Raw genomic sequence first — 23,321 nt, forward strand, 5'->3', positions numbered from 1 at the left:
AGTGAGCTAGAGCCACTATAAATCTGTTGTTTGGAAGTCCTGCCTGGTTGCGTTTTACAGTTCGGATGATGCAGGTAAGATTCCCAATAGTGACATGTTTGACATTTACAGGAGCCTCACTGTCTGCCCGTAAGTGCACACAGTAGGTCAGGGCATGTATGCACAGTGGGAACGCCGTGACGCGACAAATCAGCACGCAGGGTCAGGCCTCGTCTTTCCATTTTAGTCGACTCAGTGCTTCCGGAATATTCTTTGACAGTCCGAAATGGATAAAGTCACCACCTTCTCAATAATGAATGTGGTAATATGAAACTAGCATGCACACCAAATTGTGTACACGAAGATATCAGCGGTCGGATGACCTGAGTAAACACACACACACACACACACACACACACACACCCACTTGCACAATCTCAGGGACACAGATGCACATGCATACACGCACACACATGCATGCACACGTCCACTAAATAACTCTCAGTGTGTTTGCCGACCCCATGTTTTCAGATGGTAATGTTTGCTCCTGAAAGACTATTTCATTTTCAATTTGAAGTCTGTGCCAACAGGTATGAATCACGCGCGTAAATCCCAGGGCCAGAAAGAGCGATGTCCTCAGAGATATATACGAGGGACACCCCAACCTCAAGCCACAATAAATTCCTCTGACACAAGTGGAGGGAAAAGGTTTGTGCCCTGCAGTATATATATACACACACACTCCCTGAAGAAACATGATATAATTATATGAATAAAATAATGACATCTAAAATTCTTTATATCTTTCTATAGAGTGGCAGGTTTGCCCAGAGCCACAGGTTTGGAAGTCTGCAGTTGCAGGGTGGAGACCAGACATCCAACAACTGCGCAGACTATTCAGAGATGCGCAGTCACCATTCAGGTATTGTGATTGGCTGCACATGTCCCTGGCTCTAAGATCTCATAGCTGGGACCTTTCCCTGAGAATGCAGAATCATTATGAGTACATCCCAGAGTCCTGGAGAAGCTCCGACACAAGTCCTTCAGGTGCTTTACGAGTCACTGAAGTGTTTTAATGCACAGTTGCATTCGAGAGCTCATTGCTCCTACCCAATTTGGTTGGGGGAAACGGGATGTTAAGTTGGCTCTTGGTCACACACCACAGACCACAAGCTGAGCTGGAGAAGACGTGAGTCCAAAGAGGATACTTCATGCGCAGCTTGAGCAAGCAGACCGCGAGTGCCTGTTTGACCAGTGGGGGTCACCAGAGAGCGATGAGGCACAGTGCTCCTAGCTGACAAAATCCCTCCCTCTTTGAACGCAACCTTGACCAGCTATGCGTTGCCCTGTAGGGCTGCTGACCGCAGTTCTCACAGGCACAGTCCTGATTTGACACCAGACTGTGGGGCCTGTCTACACACTGGACTTAACAGAATGAATCACTCAGAAGCACCCCATGTTTTTACTGTACATATTTATATTTACCTCTTTGAAGGTCATTTACATAAATGCAAATCTGTTTTTAACTAACTTACCAGGATAAATAAGGCATTAAACAAATAAGGGAACATTAGCTGTTTCTCACACTCACTCCTTCTCTCTCTCTTCACTTCTCTTGAAATATCTGGCTATATGATTGCCATAAATAAACAAAGCACACACAGTCCAACATAGGACACAGTGGGGGAAAAAAACAACATAATTCACCTCAACAATCGATCGATCTCTTCGCCTCTCCTCTATCTTTCTCTCCATCTCATTCGCTCTCTCCCTCTCTACCCCTGGAGACCACAGACCCATACAGCTAGCCTGGATTGGACCAACCCAACTCATTCCCCAAAACGGTCGGAAGCTGGGCCAATGAAATCCCTGTGCCCAGTCAGGCCAATTGTGAAACCTCTAAATTTAGTATTTTCTTGTCACGGAAGCCGTGAGACTTCCACAACCAAGCTGCGCCTTCTTTTGTGTTCAGAGTACCTTACAAATGATCATACTAATCAAATATTTTCCCTGGTCCTCTTACAATCCTCTTGCCCTGATACAGGCCACATCCAGAACCCGCAACACCTCATCTACAACGTTAACTGAGATTCAGAATTTTTTAAATACGAATGCTAAGCAAAATGGCCTCACCATTTTCTTTCAGAAGCCCAGCAGTTGCAATATATATCTGCCTGAGACATACTGTACAGAACGTACACAAATAAATACTTAAAAAAAAACCCACATTCCTCAAAGTGACACTTGTAAATATCTACAGGACGCATTCAGGTACGAGTGGACCAGGTGTTTGGTGTTCATCCATTTTGTAATGAAACATTATTTTAATTATTCCAGGCTTAGATTAGGGGGCGCGGCTGCAGTGTTAGGCATTCAGGCCACGGACACGGGAGGCAGCGGCTGTGTCTGGAACGCGGCGGCGGCCGGAAGCTTTGCCGACTACACCGCAGGTGACAGACGGCGGCATGGCTCCACCGCCGTTAATCGCACGGGCTAATTGAAACCATAAATAACGCTAATAAACCCGCGCGGCGCACCGGAGACAGGAAATGGAGACGGCAATCATAAACAAATCAATCTGAGGGGGGCCTTTTAAAAACACAGAAGATGCCTCACGCACGGCGTAGCAATTTGACGGATCGGGAGCTAAATGAGTGTGTCATCATATCAGGTTTACACATGAGTTACGCCGGGTACGAATTAGTCGGCGAAGAGAAAATACACGCGGAGACGGGAAGCGGAGAGAGCCGGACGAAAACATTGGGCCAATTTCAGAGAAGGAGAACCGTGGCGATACTTGGAAGAAGGTACCTCGCCAATTACAAGTAAATAAGAATTTGTTTTGCTGCGAGGAAGAGAATTAATCATGCTGAACCGTTTTTTGAACTTGAGAAGCCGGTATAATTTCTGAGCAGCTATGATACACTCGAGTGGGAAAATTAAAAAATGATTTTCACTGGCGTCGAAAACTCAAGTTGAGCGTGACCATAATAGAAGGGAGCCTGGTGATCTCACAGCTCTGTTTAAGCTTCTTTTTCCCTGCAGAAAGTTTTCATTTGGATAGATTTAGAGCTATTATTTATTGTAAAAAAGAAAACATGTTCCATATCTAACTTGTATGCTTACTTTTATACTACATAGCTTGACAGGCAGCAAGACTGGGCACAGTTCAGAGAGAAACCTCTGTAGCCTGTTGGAAAATATGATAATCAGTCAGTTCTTGTTCCGCTTTTCTGACAAGGATTAATAATGCTGCAAGATGTTGATATGGACAGTCCTGTATAATTTATCAGCAGCTATGATAGCGTTCAGAAGGATTCATTTCACTAGAACTGTGAGTTCCAGTTGAAGATAACCAACCAGCTGGTGTTGCGTCTTTACAGTTCTAACAAAATTTAAAATTTATAACAGCTACCAGGAAAATTTCTGCTTTTAATAAAATCTATGTGATTATAATAACCTACCAATTCACTGAGGTATCATCTGAACAGTGTGACAAACAGAAATAAATGTGCATATAACTATACGTTACGCTTCAGAAACGCAAAAAAAATTATTAAGACAACAGAAGCTGTATATGTAAACTTGCTCCATAAACAGGCTCTGTAATTGGAAATGGCAAATTAGGTGCTAATGTATCATCTACCTGAAATTACACAGCCAATGAGTGTTCAAAACCATCATCAGCTGAGTGGTGCAGGGCCAGAACTCTTTTTTTGATTGGCCGGCGGGGGAACCCTACCTGCATCACAATGAGAAGGTCGAAGACCAGGATGAAAGAGGCCAGGAAGGCCCGGGACACCTCGTCGCTGGGGAGGAAGCCCCGGTTTAGGTTGTCCCAGCTGATCCAGTCCGTACTGATGATAAGAACCACCACTGACGTGAGAGAGATCAGCACCGTCCTGTGGGGGGGAAACAAAGTTGGTCCTTTCTTGCAAGCCACTGTACATACAAAACAATTTATCTTTGGATTAAATCGATGTTTGGCCTTAGGTTTGGCCAGTATTCAATCAACACCTGTCCTTACCCTTGACCTGTATTCAATCAGCAACTGCCCTTAACTTTGGTCCATAATCAGTAAACATTTATCTTTAATTTTTGACTCACAATTAAATGCACTTTTTTCCCTTCACAAACACATTTTGAATTTGAATAATCACTAAAATTTGCCCCTGAACTTTGCTTGTGAAGAAAAAAATGCAGATAAAGTGATGAATGAATGGTGATTGAATCCAGGTCTTTTTGCATATCACGGAGAAATTAATTTATGAAAGTGATTTCTTTCTCTTGTGCAACATTATGGCGTTGGTGCTCATTGAATTGAACAAAAGCTTAAAGAAAGCTTAAATGATTCACCCAAGTGAAAGAAAGTTACATTAGCAGTCATTAAGCTCTCCACATACCCAGTGGAGCATAGACGATTAGCCACCAGAGCCGATTCTTCCAAACTAATTACCCTTTTACCTGCACCAGACACGCAAGGGCAAGATAAAAGCTTGGGAAGGCAGGGAATCAGCTTTATTGCTTAAATCTTCACAATCCAGGGTAAAAGATAAAGTTTAGGTCAAACGTTGTTCATGTTTCACCCTCTACAAAAACATTTAAAATGGCTGCAGTAGTTCAGGCAAAACAGAGCCGCTGCTTTTGACATTTACCTAGAATCACTTGTAACTTTAAATATGTTTTAAATATATTACATTAATTTAGAATAGTAGGCCAAGAAGCTCAACCGTCATGCTATTTGAGTTTGCATATAATTTATTATCCCTATAAATATGTTTGGATTTTTAAAAATGTGAAATGTTTTTGACAGTTGAAATACGTTTATATTCATTGGTGGAAACTTTGCCAGCAAACTGCAAAATGTTCATCGTAAAATCAATCCCGAAACAGTACTTTTAACGATATTGGCATACATACTGTCCCTATTGGACTAATATAAACACTATAATAGTTCATTGTACAGGATTTTAAGGAGTGTTGTTGCATATTCCTTTCAGCTATAGTGTTTACTTCATGTGGAAGTGCACATTATCCAAAAGTTTCACTCTCCTAGTCTCTGATTGGCTGAGAGTGTCTTGGCCAGTGGCCAACCAAGATTCTAGTTATATAACTCAGTTGACACGATTCCGTTCTGTGGAGACAGCTCCAAACTACATCCATCCAGGACAAACTGGCATAGCATCCGCTTCGTCCTTGGCAGTTGGCTGTATGTGTAGCGATACCTAGGCTGGCATCATTATAAAAAAAAAACTGACTACCTTTAAGCTGCAGATTTATGTAAAAGTTTTCTTGGCTGACGCTCTAAAAATGCACCAGTCAGGCTCCAAAGCTGAAACTTCAAACACGATGGGTCAGGGTAACTCACACCAGCCATTGGTGATGATTGGCTGACAGTTCTGCCCCCTCTCTAAGTATGTGTGCCCAGAACACAATGACATATGTGTGATGTCATAGCTGATATTCAGCATTTAGCTAAATGCAGAGTTTTCCTTTTTCATATTTAGGAATTTAGCAGACAGGCACTCTTATACAATTTGCCTGACAAGGCTTACCTTTTCTATAGTCTATTAATACAGCTGGATATTGACTGAAGCAATTCAGGTTAAGTAATATTACTCAAGGGTATGGAATGTTCCAGCTGGATAAGGAACATGCAGCATCTGAGTTACAAGCCTAGTTTTCTAATAACTACACCATTTAAATGAATGAATCCATACCCACTGTATCACAGTGCTTTCATGATAGGTCTTAATAATTAGAACATCATCCTCATATAAGAATACTATCTTTATTTATATAGCAAAGCACTAATAAAATACATGAAGAATGAGCACAAAGGCAAGACAGTTAAAGCAAAACAAGACAATGACAGACAGGGCGAAACAGAAGCAAGAAAGATGAAGATAATAAAAACTCAATAAAAAAAGTCACAAAAAGATACACAACAGCTGCTATGATGTGACAAAAGCAAGTCCATAAAGTGTGTTTTTAAATGTGCTTTTCAAGAGGGCGCAGAAGTAGCTATGGCAAAAATTTTTAGGGGCTAAACCATGATCGTGTGGTCCAAAACACTGACAGTGTTCCACTTGAGTGCCACCATTCTGGGGTACTTCAGAGTTTTGAAGAAATGATACCCACACACTGCACTAAGTACTCTCAGACAAAAAGTGCTAAAATTTGTTTTGGGGAATTCAATGGTGTAGACCAGACACATCTTTTCTCCACAAGTGTACTCTCGACCCCAGACACCCGTGAAATTGTTGGCTTTGAACACATAACTGCTTCTTTACTATGTTCGAGTTTTCACAGGATGCAACTTTAGTTTAGGGAAGAGAGAGCCCCCCCCCCTATTTATCGAGAAAGCCATTACATATATAACCATACAATCACTTCGCAGACGCTCTCATCCAAAGGGACTTAGAAAGAACGCTGGGAGGGAGACAGATTGCATCTCTTTGTTGCAGAAGTTTGCCCACTTCCTCCGCCAGGTCTGCGCCACTTCCTGGCTACCGAAGATACACTTCCACTCCCCCACGGCCGGTCTGACTGAACAGTGTCAGCAGAGCCGAGTGAGAAGAGAAGATAGCGTCAGTTATGAGCGATTGCAGTGCGAGAGGATATCGTGACTGCAGAATAATCCAGAGGGAATATTTCGCCGAAGAAAAGACCTGGGGTCGAGGCCAAGCACGTCAGACTACGCTATTATATTCATTATCATTACTGCCCTGTAGATATAGTAATTAATTGCAAGTTCATTATTAAACTTATCATGCTTATGTGAGTTATTGTACATGGTATTTCCGTGTAATGTTGGTACCGATAGCATGAATTGCTGTTTTTGGATCTATCCGGCCAGTGAAGTTGTAATTAAATAAAAAATCCCAAAACAAATCTCTCTCTCACTCTTTCCTTCTCTCTCTCTCTCTCTCTCTCTCTGAAGATTATATCAAAAAAAGAGACTGTGTGGGTTCTTCAAGGAATGGGCATGAATTATTCATATCGATGGCCAGTTGAAGGTATTTATATAACAGGAAAGTGTTCTCATTACATTAGGCCTTTCTTGTGCTTTTTTATTAATTCTATCCACTGATGGCTGTATCCCACATTACATATAATCACAGTTGTGTCCCTGAGTGGCCTTCTAAACTGACATATTGGTTTTAAATGCATGACAGTGCAAATGTTCTTTGGTAGTTAAATCACCTTGGTTTTCTACATTGAATTCAATGGGCAGCAAGCTCTTTTAACCTTTAACTAATGTTTATTAGCGTTAACCTTGTCAGTTTTTGTCAAAACATCTCTCAAGCTAGCTAGATTTCCACCCATCTAGACGTCTAGATTCCGACTGTTGCTCCCTAGGAACCTTCATGTTCTGCATTAGCCACATACATCTGCTTTTTGTGGCAAAATGCATTAAATCATTAGACTCCAAAGGGTATGGATGAAAAGGAAACCATCAGTTATGAATTTTTTGCAGAGAAAATGTTGACATTCCTTTTCTGGGCCGTGTTTTTTAGTGAGCTGCACGCAAGTGTTGAGGTTTTTTTCCTGAACCCGTAACAAAAAAACGAACGAGTCCTTTCACAAACAACAGTGGGCCTTTTCAAGAAGATGAATGGCTTGCGATATTTAAATGACTGCACAGAAAGCGTACGACGCCGCGTGCAAAACGTGCCTCGCATGCTACATCTTCGCCGCGCCCGCTGAACGTGAGCGACGTTAGCCTGCGTGATAGCGCTTGCATGCGCACGCGCCACCTTGTTCAAACGAGATCGAGATGAACGCGCGATTTACAGGTGAAAAATTGTCGACTTCGACCAGTCAGAGCGCCGACCTACTTCTCCTTTACAGACCGACCTAGTTTTTATTTTGAGCAGAGGCGCGTTCGCGCAAGGCGGTGCCTTTTGAAAACGAACTCCAAAGCGATCGTAATGTCACGGCGCGCAATCCACGTGGGATTCACGAACTCCTCCGGTTCAGCTCGCTCACCCTTTAGAAAACTGAACCAAAAAAAAGAAAGAAAAAAAAACAGAAGCGAAAAATCCTGCGAGATAAAGTTGAATTAGCTGGTCCTGAAGGACTCTCTTGTAAGATTTTTACAGCTCGTTCTAAATTGCTGTTTAGACGGTGCAGAAAACAGATTACAGAATTAATCAATGCTACTCTCAGTGGAGCCCGGCAGAATCCAGCTCTTTCCCAATTCATTCCTGCTAATTTATTTATTTCTGATTACATAAATTATTTTTCCACCCACTCACATCTATATTCCCAGCATGCATTACCACCTCAGAATTCCTGTCCAAATGTGTAGTACACCATTTTATTCTTGTTTTCTGCATCTCCGGTGACCTTGGCTGTGCAGGAAGATGAATTCCATCAACAAAATGCCTTATTAGTTAGTTCGTTGGTTAGTTATTATATTGCTTGACAAAAAAACAAAAACAAAACAAAACAAAAAAAAAAACAGGAAAACAGAACATTGAACACAGCACAGCGCAAGATTCTCAAATGCTACATAAGAAATGGTGCATTGTAGCAGTACATAGCTTCATAAAAATACGTAGCTGGTTTTAAAAATAATCTGGATCACAGAAAGTAAATTATTAATATTAAAAGAAGAAGAAGAGGAAGAAGAAGAAATTTAAGAGGTATCATTTGACTGCTCTTAAATTACAACACATATGTTGAGCCTTGCCAGTCTGCTGGGCCTGCTGGCCTGTCAGATTACCCTGTTCCCTTGGGAGTTTAGTGTGGCCTGTTTCAGAGTCCTGAGGCAGACCTTGAGCTCTCTCTCTCTCTCTCTCTCTGGGGAGTTTGAGAGGGGGGGTGGGGGGAGGGTATCTCCCTCATAGAGACCTTGCAGGATTGATGGACCTCTATCCCCGCCCAGTTTGGCTAATGAAGGGGGTGACATGGGCGTCCCGGCTGATTAACGGTGTTATTGGGTTTGTGTGACCTCGCTTCGGAGGGGGGGTGGGGGGTTGGGGGTGGGGGTGGCGGCTACAGCTCTCTCTCTCGAGACGCTATTGTAAACCCATCTCACCTCGGCTCTCCCTGTCAGTGGTGGTTTCTGCCGCTAATGAGCTCGTTCCCTGCCGCTTGCTCATTGGCCCTGACTTATCCGCTCCATTTCAGCACCGCCCACCGGGTGACCAGTTGCCTCATCACTTTCAGCGCATTTCTTAGCGCTGGAGATTCTGCAAACGCGCAAGATAGTCTGCTCCCGCCTTCCTCCCGTTCTCTGTCCTGGTAGCAGGTGTTTCTGGTACTGTATTAGAGTACAGAACAGCCGCTGTCTTGGTATTGCCCTTGGACACACCCACACGCAAGCCGTGGGGAGTTAGGTGAGGGAATGGGGGAGGGGTGAGATTTAAGGAACTGTACCAGAAAAGGACAATTCTGTTGTTTCCTTGCTTCCAGAACCTTCTGGCTGCCTTTCCCCAGCACGGGTAGAGTTTATCCTGAAGCATCATATCTGTCACCTGGGGAAAAAGGAAAGGAACCTTACAGGCATGTAATTTAATATTGCACTACTGTGTAACTATGATACACAATCACACACAAAACCAGTTTCCCTGGTAGGTGTAGGAACAAGTAAGTGGAGTGAAATTAATTGTCTTGAAAATAAAATGAATTGCATGGGCAGGCAAGAGCAGCTTGGACACATTTAAAAGCTCCAGGTTGTTGTCTGATGTATTTATAAAAGAAATTTGAGAAAATGCATCCGCTTGAGTGATATGTGGAATGAACACACGTGAAGAGGCAAGAAAATTAAATGCTCCAGAAAATCCATTTATATTAGATTTTGAGTTGAATATTTATATACTGTATCCTCCAAAAAAATAAAATAAATAATAATAATTTTTGGAAGGTTGTTTTACCTTCGTCACCATGTCCTTTTCTGTCCGTTTGAGTTAACAGCAATTTCATCATTTTTAAATGGAAAACATCAGGGTTTATGATTGCAATAAATAAAGAACAAAGCAAGCAGTCTACAGTAGCACAACACTGCAAATCACCTTTACATTTGATCGATATCACTGCCTCTCTGTCTCTCTCCCTCTCTCGCTCATTCAGTGGAAGGCGCTTACAGTAATTACAGTCGATGGGATTAAGACCAGATAAAAATCTGTTATAAAAAATATGCATTCGTAGGCTGGTCTGCTATCGCACAACAGAGCAAAGCCACTCAAAATGGCAGCTGAAGGTCACGCAGGTCGTCTGTGAAATCCCCGCGTACACAATAAGGCTGCTTCTGTCGGATGCTCAGGACGCAAGCTTACGTCAAGGCAAAAATCAATTGGGAGTCGCACGGTTCAGTGCAATTCAACTACGATTTGCAGCCATTTGCCGCCTCTTGACATTCAGCTAAAAAAAATGGATTTGAAAAAACCCTCTTCCCTCCCCAAATTCAGAGTGATTTAAATACATCGGTCTTTGAGCAATTAATGCCTTTTGAAGAAGAGGCGTCAGCATGCCTGTATCTGGGATTCTCCAGAGAGAGATTCTGCAAAACAGCAGCTTTTCATTTTACGACTCATCCACACATTTATTTTTTTTTGCATTCAGCCGGTTTTTACCGTTCTTTGCCGTTTTTACGCACACCCATTTCAGCAGTCGTCTGGAATTCTAATGTGGCTTTCAAAGGCTTCTAAAGCCCCCCCACCACCATGTTCTTAATGGTCCACCTCATTCCCTGCCCCACTGTCTCTTAGGGCTGGGTGATCAGGACTTCCCAAAACTTCATCACTGTTTCCACTTGCACTGATAAATAATAGTTTCTTAAAAAATGACATATTTTATGTTCTTGAGGAAGATGTGTGTGCTTTCTCCCGTAATCGTTGCTGTGGTGAACTGTTTGCCTGATTTTACACTCATTCTCCGTAAGAGGGTAAACTGCTCTACTCCGACTATTAACAGCTGTTTATAAGTTTTGTCTTTTTCAAGTTACGTTTCCTCAGCAAAATTACTCCCGCTACCCAAAACCCTTGTGGTTCTCTACTTTCTTGTCAGGAGCTAAAGACAAACATGTGCACCAAGACCGCGGAGAGGAAGACAGGACTCCACTGGGACCCTAGCAGAAAGAGAAAATTAAATGGAAAAAAGAAACAGGCCTCAAAGCCTTCTGAAAGATTTATGGGCCTAAAAGGGTGAGGATGTTGGATGAGAGGACAAAGTGAAATGTTGGACAAACCATATTTCAAATTGCCGAGGAGGGGAAGTGAGTCCCTCTGGACGGGGGTGTTTACGGGAGGAGGGAGGTGTTGGGTTCTTAGGGGGGCAGGGGGTGGCCTGTGATGTTTAGCAGGGAGGGGGGTCCTGCTCTCGCCGCCCTGTGCGGAAGGGTGCGGAAGATCTCACCATCCACGCCGTCACGAAATCGCCCATCCACGTTCCCACTGCGGCTATCTTCATGAAGCTCTCATTCCTGATGCCCATGTACTCTGTGACCATGTGCGGACTGCATGAGAAAGAGCAGGAGGGGGAGAGAGAGAAAGAGAAAGAGGTGGGGGCATTAAAGAGTGGTGGGGGGGGGAGAGCGAGAGAGGGAGATGGGAACAGAAGGGGGGGAGGGTGAGAACGAGAGAAAAAAGAAAGGAGGCGTGTCAAGCCGAGGGGACACACAAATTCATACAAGACGCCAAAAAATGCAAATGCGATTCTGCGGTGGCTGTTTCCTTGCTTTAAAGCGAGAACCTCCTGGAGGGCCGAAAATTAAAAAACCCAGCCCTTTAACAATACGCCGCATTCATCACAAATACGCATAATCGTTCATAATGAACAGTTGTAAATAGCGGGATAATCGCAGCGCATGAATCAAAGCGCGCGGGACACAAAGAGGACGTGCTGTCGGATTGCGTATCCACTCCCCGGGTCCACACCGCCCCCAAGTCGCCTTAATTGGCTTAAATTCCAGCTCAGCCGAGATCGTACATCAGTGCACGTATTTCTTATAAAAATGGACGCCCATTTCTAATCGCACTTTGACCAACCCGTAATGGGGTGAGGACTGGAAAACCCTTCAAGAGACTGAGACACACACAGCACAAAAAACTGTGTTAAATCAACTCTGATAACAGTACATTGTACTCTTGAGAAAGTACATTTGATCCCTATCAGGCTGGTACAGAGTTGAATTAACAGAGTACTTCACTGTGGGGGTACAACTGCAGGCAGGTCACTTCTCTGTCTCTTTCTCCCACTCTCGCACTCCCCCTCCCTCTCTCCTCAATTTCCTCTTCCTCCCCCTCTCATTCTCTCACTTTCTCATTCTCTCTCTCGCTTGCTCTCACTCGCTCTCTCCCCCCCTCTCTCTCCCTCTCCCTCCCCCTCTCCCTCTCTCCCGGCAGATTGAATCTAAGGGTCAGGATCCTCCTCTCTGCCCTTTGTGTTTGTATTTTCTGTAAACACAAAGCTCTGCACTTTCATTGATTTTAACACTCCTCCCAATTCCCTCTCAGTTCCCCGGTTCCCTAGAGCTTCAACATCCTGCATATATTGAAGAGAACAGTCAGAGAGCTGCAGACGCACTTTAATAAAAAACTAGGCTTCCATGGGTATAATACCCTGTATATAATAACCGCCAAAGAACTATTCACAGTATGAATTTACAAATAAATACAGGGTACGGGCTCTGTGATTCTGGTAGGGGTGCTGAAGGCCGCAACCCGGTTCAGCTGAAGAAAAACCGGAGCAAACCGCGCAGCCTTGTCTTCTGAATAGCTGATAGCACGTTGACCTAATGTAGTCGCTTAAAAATAGATTTATACAGAACTTTTTAAAAAAGAAATCGCACATAAGAGTACGAGCCTCTTCCGGTTTCATTCAGGTGAAAGTGAGGACAAGCGCTGAAGTGTTTAAAATGCTGGGAAAAATAAAAAAAAGTGAGTTTACGTTCCACAGAAGGCTTTGTGTGCCTGTGATCTGGGGGAGGAGGATGGAGAGAGAGAGGGAGGGGGGGAGTGGGAGAGAGAGAGAGTTGGAGAGGTAGAGAGATATGCTGTAGCGCCTGCCCACACGCAGTCTCTCCTCACGCTGTGGGGAGCGTCGGGCCAAATGGCGGCTTGTTAAAAAATTCCCCGTCATCTCTCACACTTAACGGGTCGTCAGCTGAGGGAGGGACTCCAGCACTGGTCAGGCGGCAGAGTCCAGCAATGGCTGGGCTCGCAAAGCGAGGGTTCGCAGGTTCGAAGCCGAGGTGAAGCATCGCTGTCGTGTGATATTATTTTTCATTTTTCTTTTCTCTTTTTTGGTGCTATCCCTTGAAGCGCAAGGTGTCAGCAGTAGCTTTTATCACACAGCAGGTTACAGACACGCACAGACACGAGTCAGAGAAAGACACTGCAGGTCAGATGAACTCACGGGTGCACGATGAACCAGAAGGGGTCACTAGTGCGCAGTGAGACACTCATCCCAGCTGGCTGCTAAGCAACGCAGGAGCCAATCATATATCGCCCTGCTGGGCTACTGGCTACAGTCAACACTGACACGGGCCATGTCCGAAACAGCTTACGTGCCTACTGTTGAGCATAGTAAGCTGAATACGCTGGATGAGAAAGCTTAGTTGGCAAAATTTTCTCTAAATGTAGTTCAGAAAATCCCAGAATGATATTTTTATTTCTGGCATTTTGCTGAATACAGTATAACCGGGAGCACACTTTTCAGGAAGTAAACCAAACTTTTTAAGAGGTCCCACAGAGCGAAAGAGGCGGGGCCATCTTTAGGTCCCATAAATCGGAGAGGAAGAGGCGGGGCTTTTTTACGACAAGGGCGGGATGTCTTACAACACTTCCACAGTACTGCTGGAAAATAGTACAAAAACATTTTTCCCATACTGCCCATCTCGTACTAAACAAATACACCCTAATCAGTAGGCAATATGTTAAGTAGACAGTACATATTTTGAGGACACAGTAGTTAGGAGGCTGTTTAGGACCCGGCCCTGGTCAGTACAAGACCACGTCGCCCATCCGTACGCTAGAATAATGCCTTATCCGAGCCACCCAGCAGCCCTTTGGACCATATGTTTAAAGTCTGCGTTATCATCTGTGTTGTCATCTGAAAAAATACTGACCCAGTATATAAAAAACTGATTTGAGGTAAAATATTTAATTTCACATCCAATACCCCAGTTTTCCCATTATTCCCTGGGTGAAGAGACTTTTTGCCTAAAAAAAAAAAAAGATCCCCTTTCCGCAGAGCCATTAACTGATTTTACTGCTGAAAATTAAAACATAAAACATTTTGATGTACAAAATACAATTAGGGAAGCCTGATTCCAATTATTATTCATGAACAGCACTGGCCCTGGGAGATCCATGGATCTCTGCTTACCCATGTCATAAAAATGGCTTTCATTAAAAAACAAAACAACATTAAATGGCTTCAACAAGGGCGAGTTATATATTACGTGCTATTTATATTCCATTCTTTAAACGGACGGGTCCGTGATAATGGAACTGCGAGGCGCACAGTGACTGATTGCCCACGCTCGCGTGCAAACGGCCATCTTGATTGGAACAGGGATTTATATCTGCATTAAACCCAATAGGTGCTCAATATTTTGGACCGCACCCAGCTTCAAAAAGCAATTTGGTCCGCGCGAAATCATAATCGATATGTCCCGGAGTCGTTCTACAGAGGAGTGCTGAATCTGCACCATAATTTCTATGGGGAGAAACTCTCCTCCTCCTCTTCTGTATGTAGAACTGAACAAATGTTTTTTTTTTTTTTTTTTGTGCGCCGTGGAGATGGGGTGGGGGGAGGAAACGTTTTGCAGGCTGTGATTAAAGCCTCTTCTCTTAATCACTGCCGGTAAAATTTGAACAACCGACAAGTCAGGTGACGCAATGAGCATGAGCAGTGGCGGTAAACCGACACACCTGCAGCAGCCGCATAAATAATCAAGGACAAACACCTGCAGCAGAACACTCTCTGCCCCTACTCCCCTCTGCTGTAATACATGTGCTCCGCCCCAACTCCCCTCTACTGTATATGCTCCGCCCCTACTCCCCTCTGCTGTAATATATAAGCTCCGCCCCTTCTCCTCTCTGCTGTAATATATATGCTTCGCCCCCATTTCCCTCTGCTGTATGCAAAATACCAAAATATGAATGAAGAAAGATGATGTAAGTTTGCCTGCAGTTTGCCCACGATTCCCAAGACACCTCTTTCCGAGTCATTGTTTTTTAACAATACGACTTCAAGTAGCGGAGAAAACTACTGCTTTTATTGTAATATTAACCAGCCTTATTTGATCACACTCAGACACAGTGAACAACTACTTTAAATAACAAACGGTGATTGGTTATTAAAGCGCGTGTTTATGCCCGGCGTTCCAGAACATTCACAAGCACAGGCTAGCCTCTCGCTTCGGTTCTGAAATTCTCCGTTTAATGCTTAAGCAGTTTGCTTCCGCGCGGCAGTGTTTGGCTGATTTACGCGCACGACGGGCCGTGTCAGGCAGCGATAACAGAGCTCTCTCTCTGCGCGCTTCTGGCCAGACACAATCAATATTCTGACACTTGTCCTTTCTGCGGCGCTCCAGATCTAATTCGCCTCTGGCGGTGTGATTTAAGATGAGATTTCTTTGCCGGTTTTTTTATTTATTTATTTATTTATTTTTAAATAGTGCTGACACGAGCATGAGTTCATCGATGTTAACGACCGTAGGGATCCCGCCGTGTCTCCGTACGTTACTGTCAAGCTCTAAAGAAGGCCTTTCCGGCTCTTGGGTGGACCTCCTGAAGGGGGGGGGGGGGGGGGGGGGGTGGGGGGGGGGGGGCATGGTCTTCTCTGAGTGCTTACATCAAGGCCCAGAAACTTTGAAGTGTGTTATGGAGAGCAGCGCCCTCCTGCTGGGACCACCTGCTGTATGGCAGACACCCGGAAAACGGCAATTATATACCTCTCACCGAGCAGCATCATGTGATCAAAGATTTCAAGTACAGCATATGAGACCTCAGTGTCCAAGAGATGCCACTTACAGACCGTTCTATGTTACTGTAACATCTCTTTCCCGTCTCAGAGATGGGGTGACTGTCACAGTGGACATGGCTACTGTTCCTGAACTAATCATACTAGGAAAATGTTCCAGTGACATCATAATCATCCTGTGACAGTGTTCTAATGACATCATCTAGTGATATTATAATATAACAATCCTGCAGTTACATCATAATGATAATATGGCAGTGATCATGTGATGACATAATATGGCAAGCACTTGCACTGGAGGGTTGAAAAAGAAAGGGAACAGTAGCTGATGTAATACCCTGTTCTTTTATGGATCACTTATTGCTACATTGCTTTTGGGTGCAAATCTGTCCAGGCTGACTTGAACCTGTGATTCCAGAGCAGTACGTCCCTATGACAGATCATACCGTATTTGACTTGCTAATGAAGGTAATGCTAATTAACTATGTGCTTGCCACTATACAGCACGTAACTCATGTAAAGATAAATTGGTACATCAAAACAATTAATTTACCAATTACTTTGTGTGTGAGATATATATATGTATTACACAGACACATTATCATGTTCTCACTATCTGTAATACTCATTTTCTCATGTTCTCCCATTCATTCTTTCTCTCTCTCTGTCTCTCTGAATGAATAATCAAAGTTCATATGATGTCACACATCATTCCATACGACCCCTATGGGGGCCTTATTTTCAATAGAAAGCCTTGCAGAAACGGGGTCACTCAAAAGTCCAACATGCAACCGATCTGATAGAACGAATTTACACGATGTGGGAACAGGGCGATAGAAGACTAATCACAGCTTGCGCCGCGGGGATCCGGGAACTAAAGTCACCGCTTCGGTAGGAGCCGGGGGGAGCGCTTATGATACGCACAGTGTGCTTCAGAGGGTCTGAGTCAGGGCCTGATAATGCAATCCCAGCTCCCAGCCTTCACATGAGGATAAAGCTGTTCCCTCTGATAAAAGTTCCCCTGATTTTCTTCTACTTTAATCTGTTTTAATTCTGCACAGTGCAAAGCATCCTCGAGATGCTTAAAGGCACTTTAAAGTTAAATATTTGACTATTACTTTTGTTGTTCTCATCATTATTACCGCCACTACAATTTGTTCTATGTTTATACTGTAGTGGCAATAGTGTCTGATGAAATGATTTCATAACTGATTCCCATAACTGAATCCGTGTATAAGAACTGTGCTTTGGATCTGAACTCTGTTTTGGGTGCGTTTCAGATTGAGGGGTCTGTGTGCAGTGGGCTGGGTATTAGGATTCTTTAGGAATGTCGGCCATTTTCATCACTCAGATTTTATGTAAGGTTGACAGATGCAGAGCTGATAAAGCTCTGTTCTGTCACAGAGCACCCCCCCCCCCCCACACCCCCCACCCAACACACGCACCAGTTTACTCAAAACGTGTGAATATTTACTATGTATATTTTCTTCAAATCCAAAGTAATTTCCATAATGAGACTCCAGGGTCCGTGCTCATTAGACATCTTGGAGTAGTAGTGCCGATCTCAGATCATTCACACGACTTTCGCTCACACATTATGAGCACAAAGACAAAACTGATCCTGTATCAGCACTCCTGCTTTGTGAATACGGGTCCTTGGTCTTTCAGAAATTCACAGGGATCTTTGCAAGAAGATCAATATTAAGACTAAAGATCGGTAACAGCTGATCCAAGCTAAGAGGGATAACCACATGGCAGCAGGTCAAGTCAAGACATGGTGAAACAGAGCCAGGTGTCCCTGCACTTGTGATATGACTTACCAAATGGAACTGAAGCCCCAAAAGGAGGTGTACAGCAGGTACGGTCTCTCCCTTGATCTGTTTTCAAATGACCAAGGGATCTCCAAAGGTTTTCCAGAGTGGTAGGACCAAAAAAATCACCAGGTCCTGTCACTGCCAAACAGACCTGAGGTTATTGCACTAGCTTCCTGACGTTCAAAAGCCAGAAATATGTTGTGCTGTCACAAGAGCAAGTAGTTAAAGCCCAGCAAAAATTCACCATTAAATCACTCCGACAAGACTAAATTGTATTCCTATTGGTCTCGTATAAACTGTCGGGAGTTGAATTGACACTGACAGTCCCTGTGCACAAAGAACTTTTTCGGGTTTTTCAAGGTAAAATTGACGTCTACTTTCACAACTCTTCAATTTAGTTTTTCACTTTTTTCCTCCCTCTCTCATTTTCAATCCAAGGGATTTATTTGAGAGCGCAGTGTGTTATTGTTTTTTCTTTTAAATCCAAGACTTTTGTGCTTGCCAGAAGGATTTATATTCCCCTCTTAAATCTAAGGCTTGTTTAACTGATATTTTGCCATTATTACCAGTGTGCAGGTAGAACAGAGGAGTAGAACTAGCAGGCGTAGCAGACAATGAAGGTCTGTGATAAAATGGAGACAGCGCTCTTTTTTTAGTGAGATTAATCCAGTTGGAATGTAATTGTTATGGCTGCCTTGATCTGTGGGTGTAACCTGGCAACCCCCAGTCCCATAACCAACCCCCCCCCCCTCCACCGGCCCCCAATCGCTGCTGTAGTAACAAAAGAACCACAGGTCCCGTGCTTCGCTCCGCCAGTCAACCAGAGCCAGGGTCCCCACAGAGACCTAGAATCTCGCCCGGCAGAAGGGGCCTTCTAATTGGTGGTGATAAATGAGAGGTCCGTTAAAATGGCCCGGTCTTAATTAAATAACAGCAGCTAATAATGGCGTGATTTATGCCAATAATGGCAATTTGGGACATCAGGGCTGGGCTCTGCGGTGTGTGTGTGTGTGTGTGTGTGTGTGCGTGAGGATATCCAGACGATGACAGCTCCGCGGTTTAGTGCAAACGGGACCAGATCTGGCGCCCAAATTAAAATGCAAATGTCCCAGATGTGAGGCACCGCTAACAAGTGTGTATTATTGCGAGGTGAGATCTGCGATGAAAGGGCTGTGTGGTGCTGGGTGGGGGGGGGGGGTGTTTTCTCAGTGTAATTAGCTGCTGTGGAAACATTGCAGATTGGCTTCTTAAAACAGCGTCCTCACTTTCAATGGTTCCTGTGTCTCAAATGTGTTATTCAAAAATCCATCACAACGCATCTCGATATTTAACAGTTTATAAGGCAACAGCTCATTCCGAAGGAACATCGTTTTTCTTTTTTTTTTTCAAGCTGTGTTTTCCCCACACCCTTCCTCTTTAATAAGCATTTTAATAATTCAGGCTCAAGCTGAACACTCGGGTAACGGGGATGCTCTGTGAGTTCTCTGAAAGCCGACGACCTTTCCCCTTACACACGCGCCCAAATAAGAAAAAAACATCTTGTGCTGCAGAACAAGTTTTCCCCTAGAGGGTTTGTGCACTGATATTTCCTTAATTGTGGCCCATGTGACTCATTCTGTTTGGGATGTGTGGCCCATACTGCTGAGAACCACTGCTTTGCTCTACTGCTAGCATAATAGCAGCATCGCTAAGCATGTTTTGGTCTACTGCTTGCATGTCAGCAGTATGGATAAGCGTGCTTTGTTCCACTGCTAGCGGTATGGCTAATCATGCTTTGGTCTACTGCTAGCATGTTAGCAATATGGTTAATTGTACTTTGCACTACTGCTAGCGGTATGGCTAAGCATGCTTTGGTCTACTGCTAGCATGCTAGTGATATGGCGAAACATGCTTTGCTCTACTACTAACATGCTAGCGGTGTGGCTAAGTATGCTTTGGTCCACTGCTAGCATGCTAGCAGATAGGCTAAGCACCTTGGTTCTGGCGTAGTGGTATAGTTAGCCTAGCGTGCACCCTTAAGACAGCAGTTGCATTTACATTACATCTATTTAGCAGACGCTTTTATCCAAAGCGACGTACAGAAGTGCTTATCAAGGTCAATGGACCAACTGCAAAACGCAGGTTCAATAAGGTACAGTACTCATTTCATACAGTTATTCATAGCCACAAGAACACAGTCCAGTTCACACAGTGAACATTATTCTGACATCTGCACTGCCTTTGACAGCATCAGGCTCTCACTCGCTTTGCAGCAGCGCCACCTATCTGTCGCAGGTCAGTGGCTGTGCAGTAAAACTGGGAGAGAGGGAAAATAACTGGTGGCTCCTTTCTTACATTAACAAAAACTTGGCTCGCTTCAGTAAATATGCAATTGTACAAATGGATTCCTGTAAAATATAACCTATGCAATTATTAGTTAATAAGGTTGTCTGCTAAGAATAATAATGCCTATTCTAAAACCACACAAATAATATTTAAATGCTAACAAAGTAGACACTAATTAGTTATGTATTATGGTGTTGGCTAATTATACATTAATCTGGGAACCAGACATTAGCCTCTACATCTTTATGCTCAAGGGACATCCCGGAAGCCCAGCAAAGATGCATTTTGGGAATGTTCTGGGAACCAATGAAATTTTTTTAAGTGGGACTATGCTGAGCAGATGACATTCACCATCCCCAAGGACCAGAGCTGCCAGGTCCCCCTCCAGACATGAGGAATGGTTTTGTGTGTGTGCGCGTGTGTGTGTGTGTGTATGTGTGTGTTCGGCAGAGCGTTCCCATTCCAGAGGGCCAGAGGAACGTCCTGTAGACGGATGCCCCCTGTCATGGCACTGACCGCTGTGACTGATGGCATGGTTATAAAAACCATGTCCCCCCCCCCCCCCCCCCCCCCCCCCCCCCCCCCCAACCTCCCGTCTGCTGAGGAAAGAAAAAAAGAACCTGTCCTCTTTGTTTTGCTGAATTTTCTTTTGTGTAGCCTTGTACTCAGCAGCGTTTGTGTTTCTGTTGTTATGTGCTGCCCTGGATTTGATGAGACGCGCCTTTTTTACCAGTTACATGACATTTTTCAGCTTGTGCTTTATTACCCATAATGCACCCAGGCTCCCCACCCCACTCAAGTAATTCAGATATTTTACAGCAAAACAGTACAAAGTCAAATTAACAGGATTCAGATTTAGGTGGAAGGGCAGGGAAATCCCTGCTATGTGTTTTAAATGCAGTCAGAGAAACAGAAAATATTTCACACCCTTGTGAATGGCTACAGCAATCTGATGGTTTAGTCCAGGCCCCATTTTGGCTTAAGCTAAGGTGACCATTGCCAGATACTCCATCCCAACGAACCAACATTCCACAACCTTGTGAATGCTTGCGCCAACTACAGCAGCCACGGCTTGAGTCAAGCATTTTGGCTCCAACAAGGTCCCTAGTGAGCCAAGATGGCAGGTCTGGTATTCATGACCTTCTGTCTCTGGGGACTACAAAAAGCCTGACGGGGAACTGTTGAGGACTGCCCCCTCCGTGACAGGGACACGGCTGTGATTGATCAGAGGGAGAAGAGCCGCTTCGTTCAAGCGGGACGAGTAGATCAGTCAAGCAGTGAGGCATGATGGGGGAAAAGCGCAACGCGGAGGCCACTCACCGCATGTTCCCCGCCATGAGGAGGAGGAGGTTATAGATGTGCGAGAAAATGAAGAGGAAGAGGATGGTGCTGAAGAACATGGTCATCCAGGAGCCGTGGTCCTCCCGGAACATTTTCAGGCGCAGGTATCGACCTGGGGAATGGCCAGCGACAGACAGACGCATTAACAGCGAGACCACAGATTAAGGCCGTTCTCATTTCGTCATTAGTTTGTGCAGTTTGAGGACCAAAAGTCAAAAGCTGTAGTGAAGCAGAATAAAATGGAATCCATCTCATTAAGAAAGGCATGAAATGTATGTCATCATTTGGATACATTTCAAAGTGTGCCCCACACCCTAAAAACGCTTTCCCATTCAGATTTAAAGTCAAGGGCACTGGAGTGAATTGGGCATTTGGGGAGATGCACTGTGCCAGAAAGCTTTGGAGAAAAAAGCTCTGAAGTCCTCTGGCAAAATAAGCATTTTATTATTTATGGCGACAACATTACGCATTTCTAACATTGCGAAGCAGATCTTTTGCCCCGAGTGTCTCCATTACCACTGCAGGGAATCTGTGCTCATTATTTTTACATTATTACTGCCTGTTCTCATCCAGTATCCATGAAACAACATCTGATGTTGGGTCAGCTGGTGCTGACCGTATTGATATACCGTAAATGTAAATCCTGACGCTTAACACTCTAAACTGTAACAGAGTTTATATGAACCAAAAGGCTTCACATTTACTCTGTAACAGCTGGTTAAACAGGATATTATTGCTGTGTGCAATGAGCCTATTATTTTGAATCAAAACAGCTAAAAACACACAGTTCTATATTACATATTTAATGTGCTTCATTATGGTTTGCCACCCTCTCTTTATTAATGGTTTATACCTCTGGGCTAACTGCAAATGAACTTAAACCTCCACCATTTTTAAGGTAGTTTATAGATATCTTTTAGGAGGTATTTTCTAACAAAATGCATTTTAGCGTATCATTGCCCATCCTATCTTTACCGTTATTCCCCACGGTGTATAATCGCAGTTAAGTTACCATGGTTTGTGTCAAAGGCATATTTCAGTAAATATATATTTTCTACAAACAATATTTAACAAAAGCCTTTGCGTAACTAAGTTTCACTTGTGTTGACTCGGCGGTAAAAAGGCAGATGAATTCCCACAATAAAGACATTTTTTTAACATTACGGATGTTTAGCAGGCACACTTATGCAGTGACTTACACATCTATAGTATCCATTTATACAGCTGGATATATTTACTGAAGCAATTGAGGTTAAGCGCTTTGCTGAACGGTTTAAATATTTTGAAAGATTTTCCAAAATATATAAAAAAGGAATTTCATATCAAGTCTGGCCAGGGACCCCCTACAGCACATCTTCAAGGACCCCCAGGGGCCCATGGACCCCCTGTTGAACACTCAGGTCCTAATAAGTCATCATACACCATCATTTCCGCGCAGTATGGTGTTTGTCTAATTTCCCAGTGCAGACCAGCGGAGAGTGACAAATGGCACAATGCGAGTCGATGGCTGCCGGGCCTCACGTTGCTATAGTGACGTGTGGCACGGCGTGACGCCTCGGTGCCCGTCTTGTTGTTGTCATTTATGCGCATTTTAGTTGAACTTGCATTAATAAGTTGCGCAAATCTTACCGGGATATCTTTTGTTTTCACACACAATCAGTCTGGCTTTTGAATCCTGTGGTGTATGAGTGTCGCTCTCTCTCTCTCTCTCTCTCTCCCCCCCTCCCTCTCTCTCTTTCTCTCATTAATCTGCGTTTGGCGAGCGGACGTAAACGGTTTGGGGACTGAAGCGGAGATGCCAATGAAGACGTGTCATATCTCATTTGCATCTCATCCAACTTTAAATTAAACCGCAAATTAAAGTCAGTTACATTAAAATATTCATCAATTTTTAATTACAGTATGGATCTAATCCAATGCACT

The 23,321-nt window shown here is 43.9% G+C and overlaps 1 protein-coding gene across 3 annotated transcripts in view; it reads right to left on the reverse strand.

The window, feature by feature from the left end:
- Positions 1 to 23,321, reverse strand: part of tmem117 (transmembrane protein 117) — a 41,152-nt gene that overhangs the window by 5,218 nt on the left and 12,613 nt on the right. For all 3 annotated transcript variants that reach the window (XM_035426607.1, XM_035426605.1, XM_035426608.1), the window contains exons 3-6: positions 21,378 to 21,510; positions 11,344 to 11,443; positions 9,367 to 9,464; positions 3,722 to 3,881 (exon numbers count right to left, since the gene is read on the reverse strand). In XM_035426607.1, coding sequence (XP_035282498.1) covers positions 3,722 to 3,881; positions 9,367 to 9,464; positions 11,344 to 11,443; positions 21,378 to 21,510 — 491 coding nt within the window. The remainder of the gene's footprint in view (positions 1 to 3,721; positions 3,882 to 9,366; positions 9,465 to 11,343; positions 11,444 to 21,377; positions 21,511 to 23,321) is intronic.

Source organism: Anguilla anguilla, chromosome 7 (genome assembly GCF_013347855.1).
Source record: "Anguilla anguilla isolate fAngAng1 chromosome 7, fAngAng1.pri, whole genome shotgun sequence".
Classification (NCBI taxonomy): Eukaryota; Metazoa; Chordata; class Actinopteri; order Anguilliformes; family Anguillidae; genus Anguilla; species Anguilla anguilla.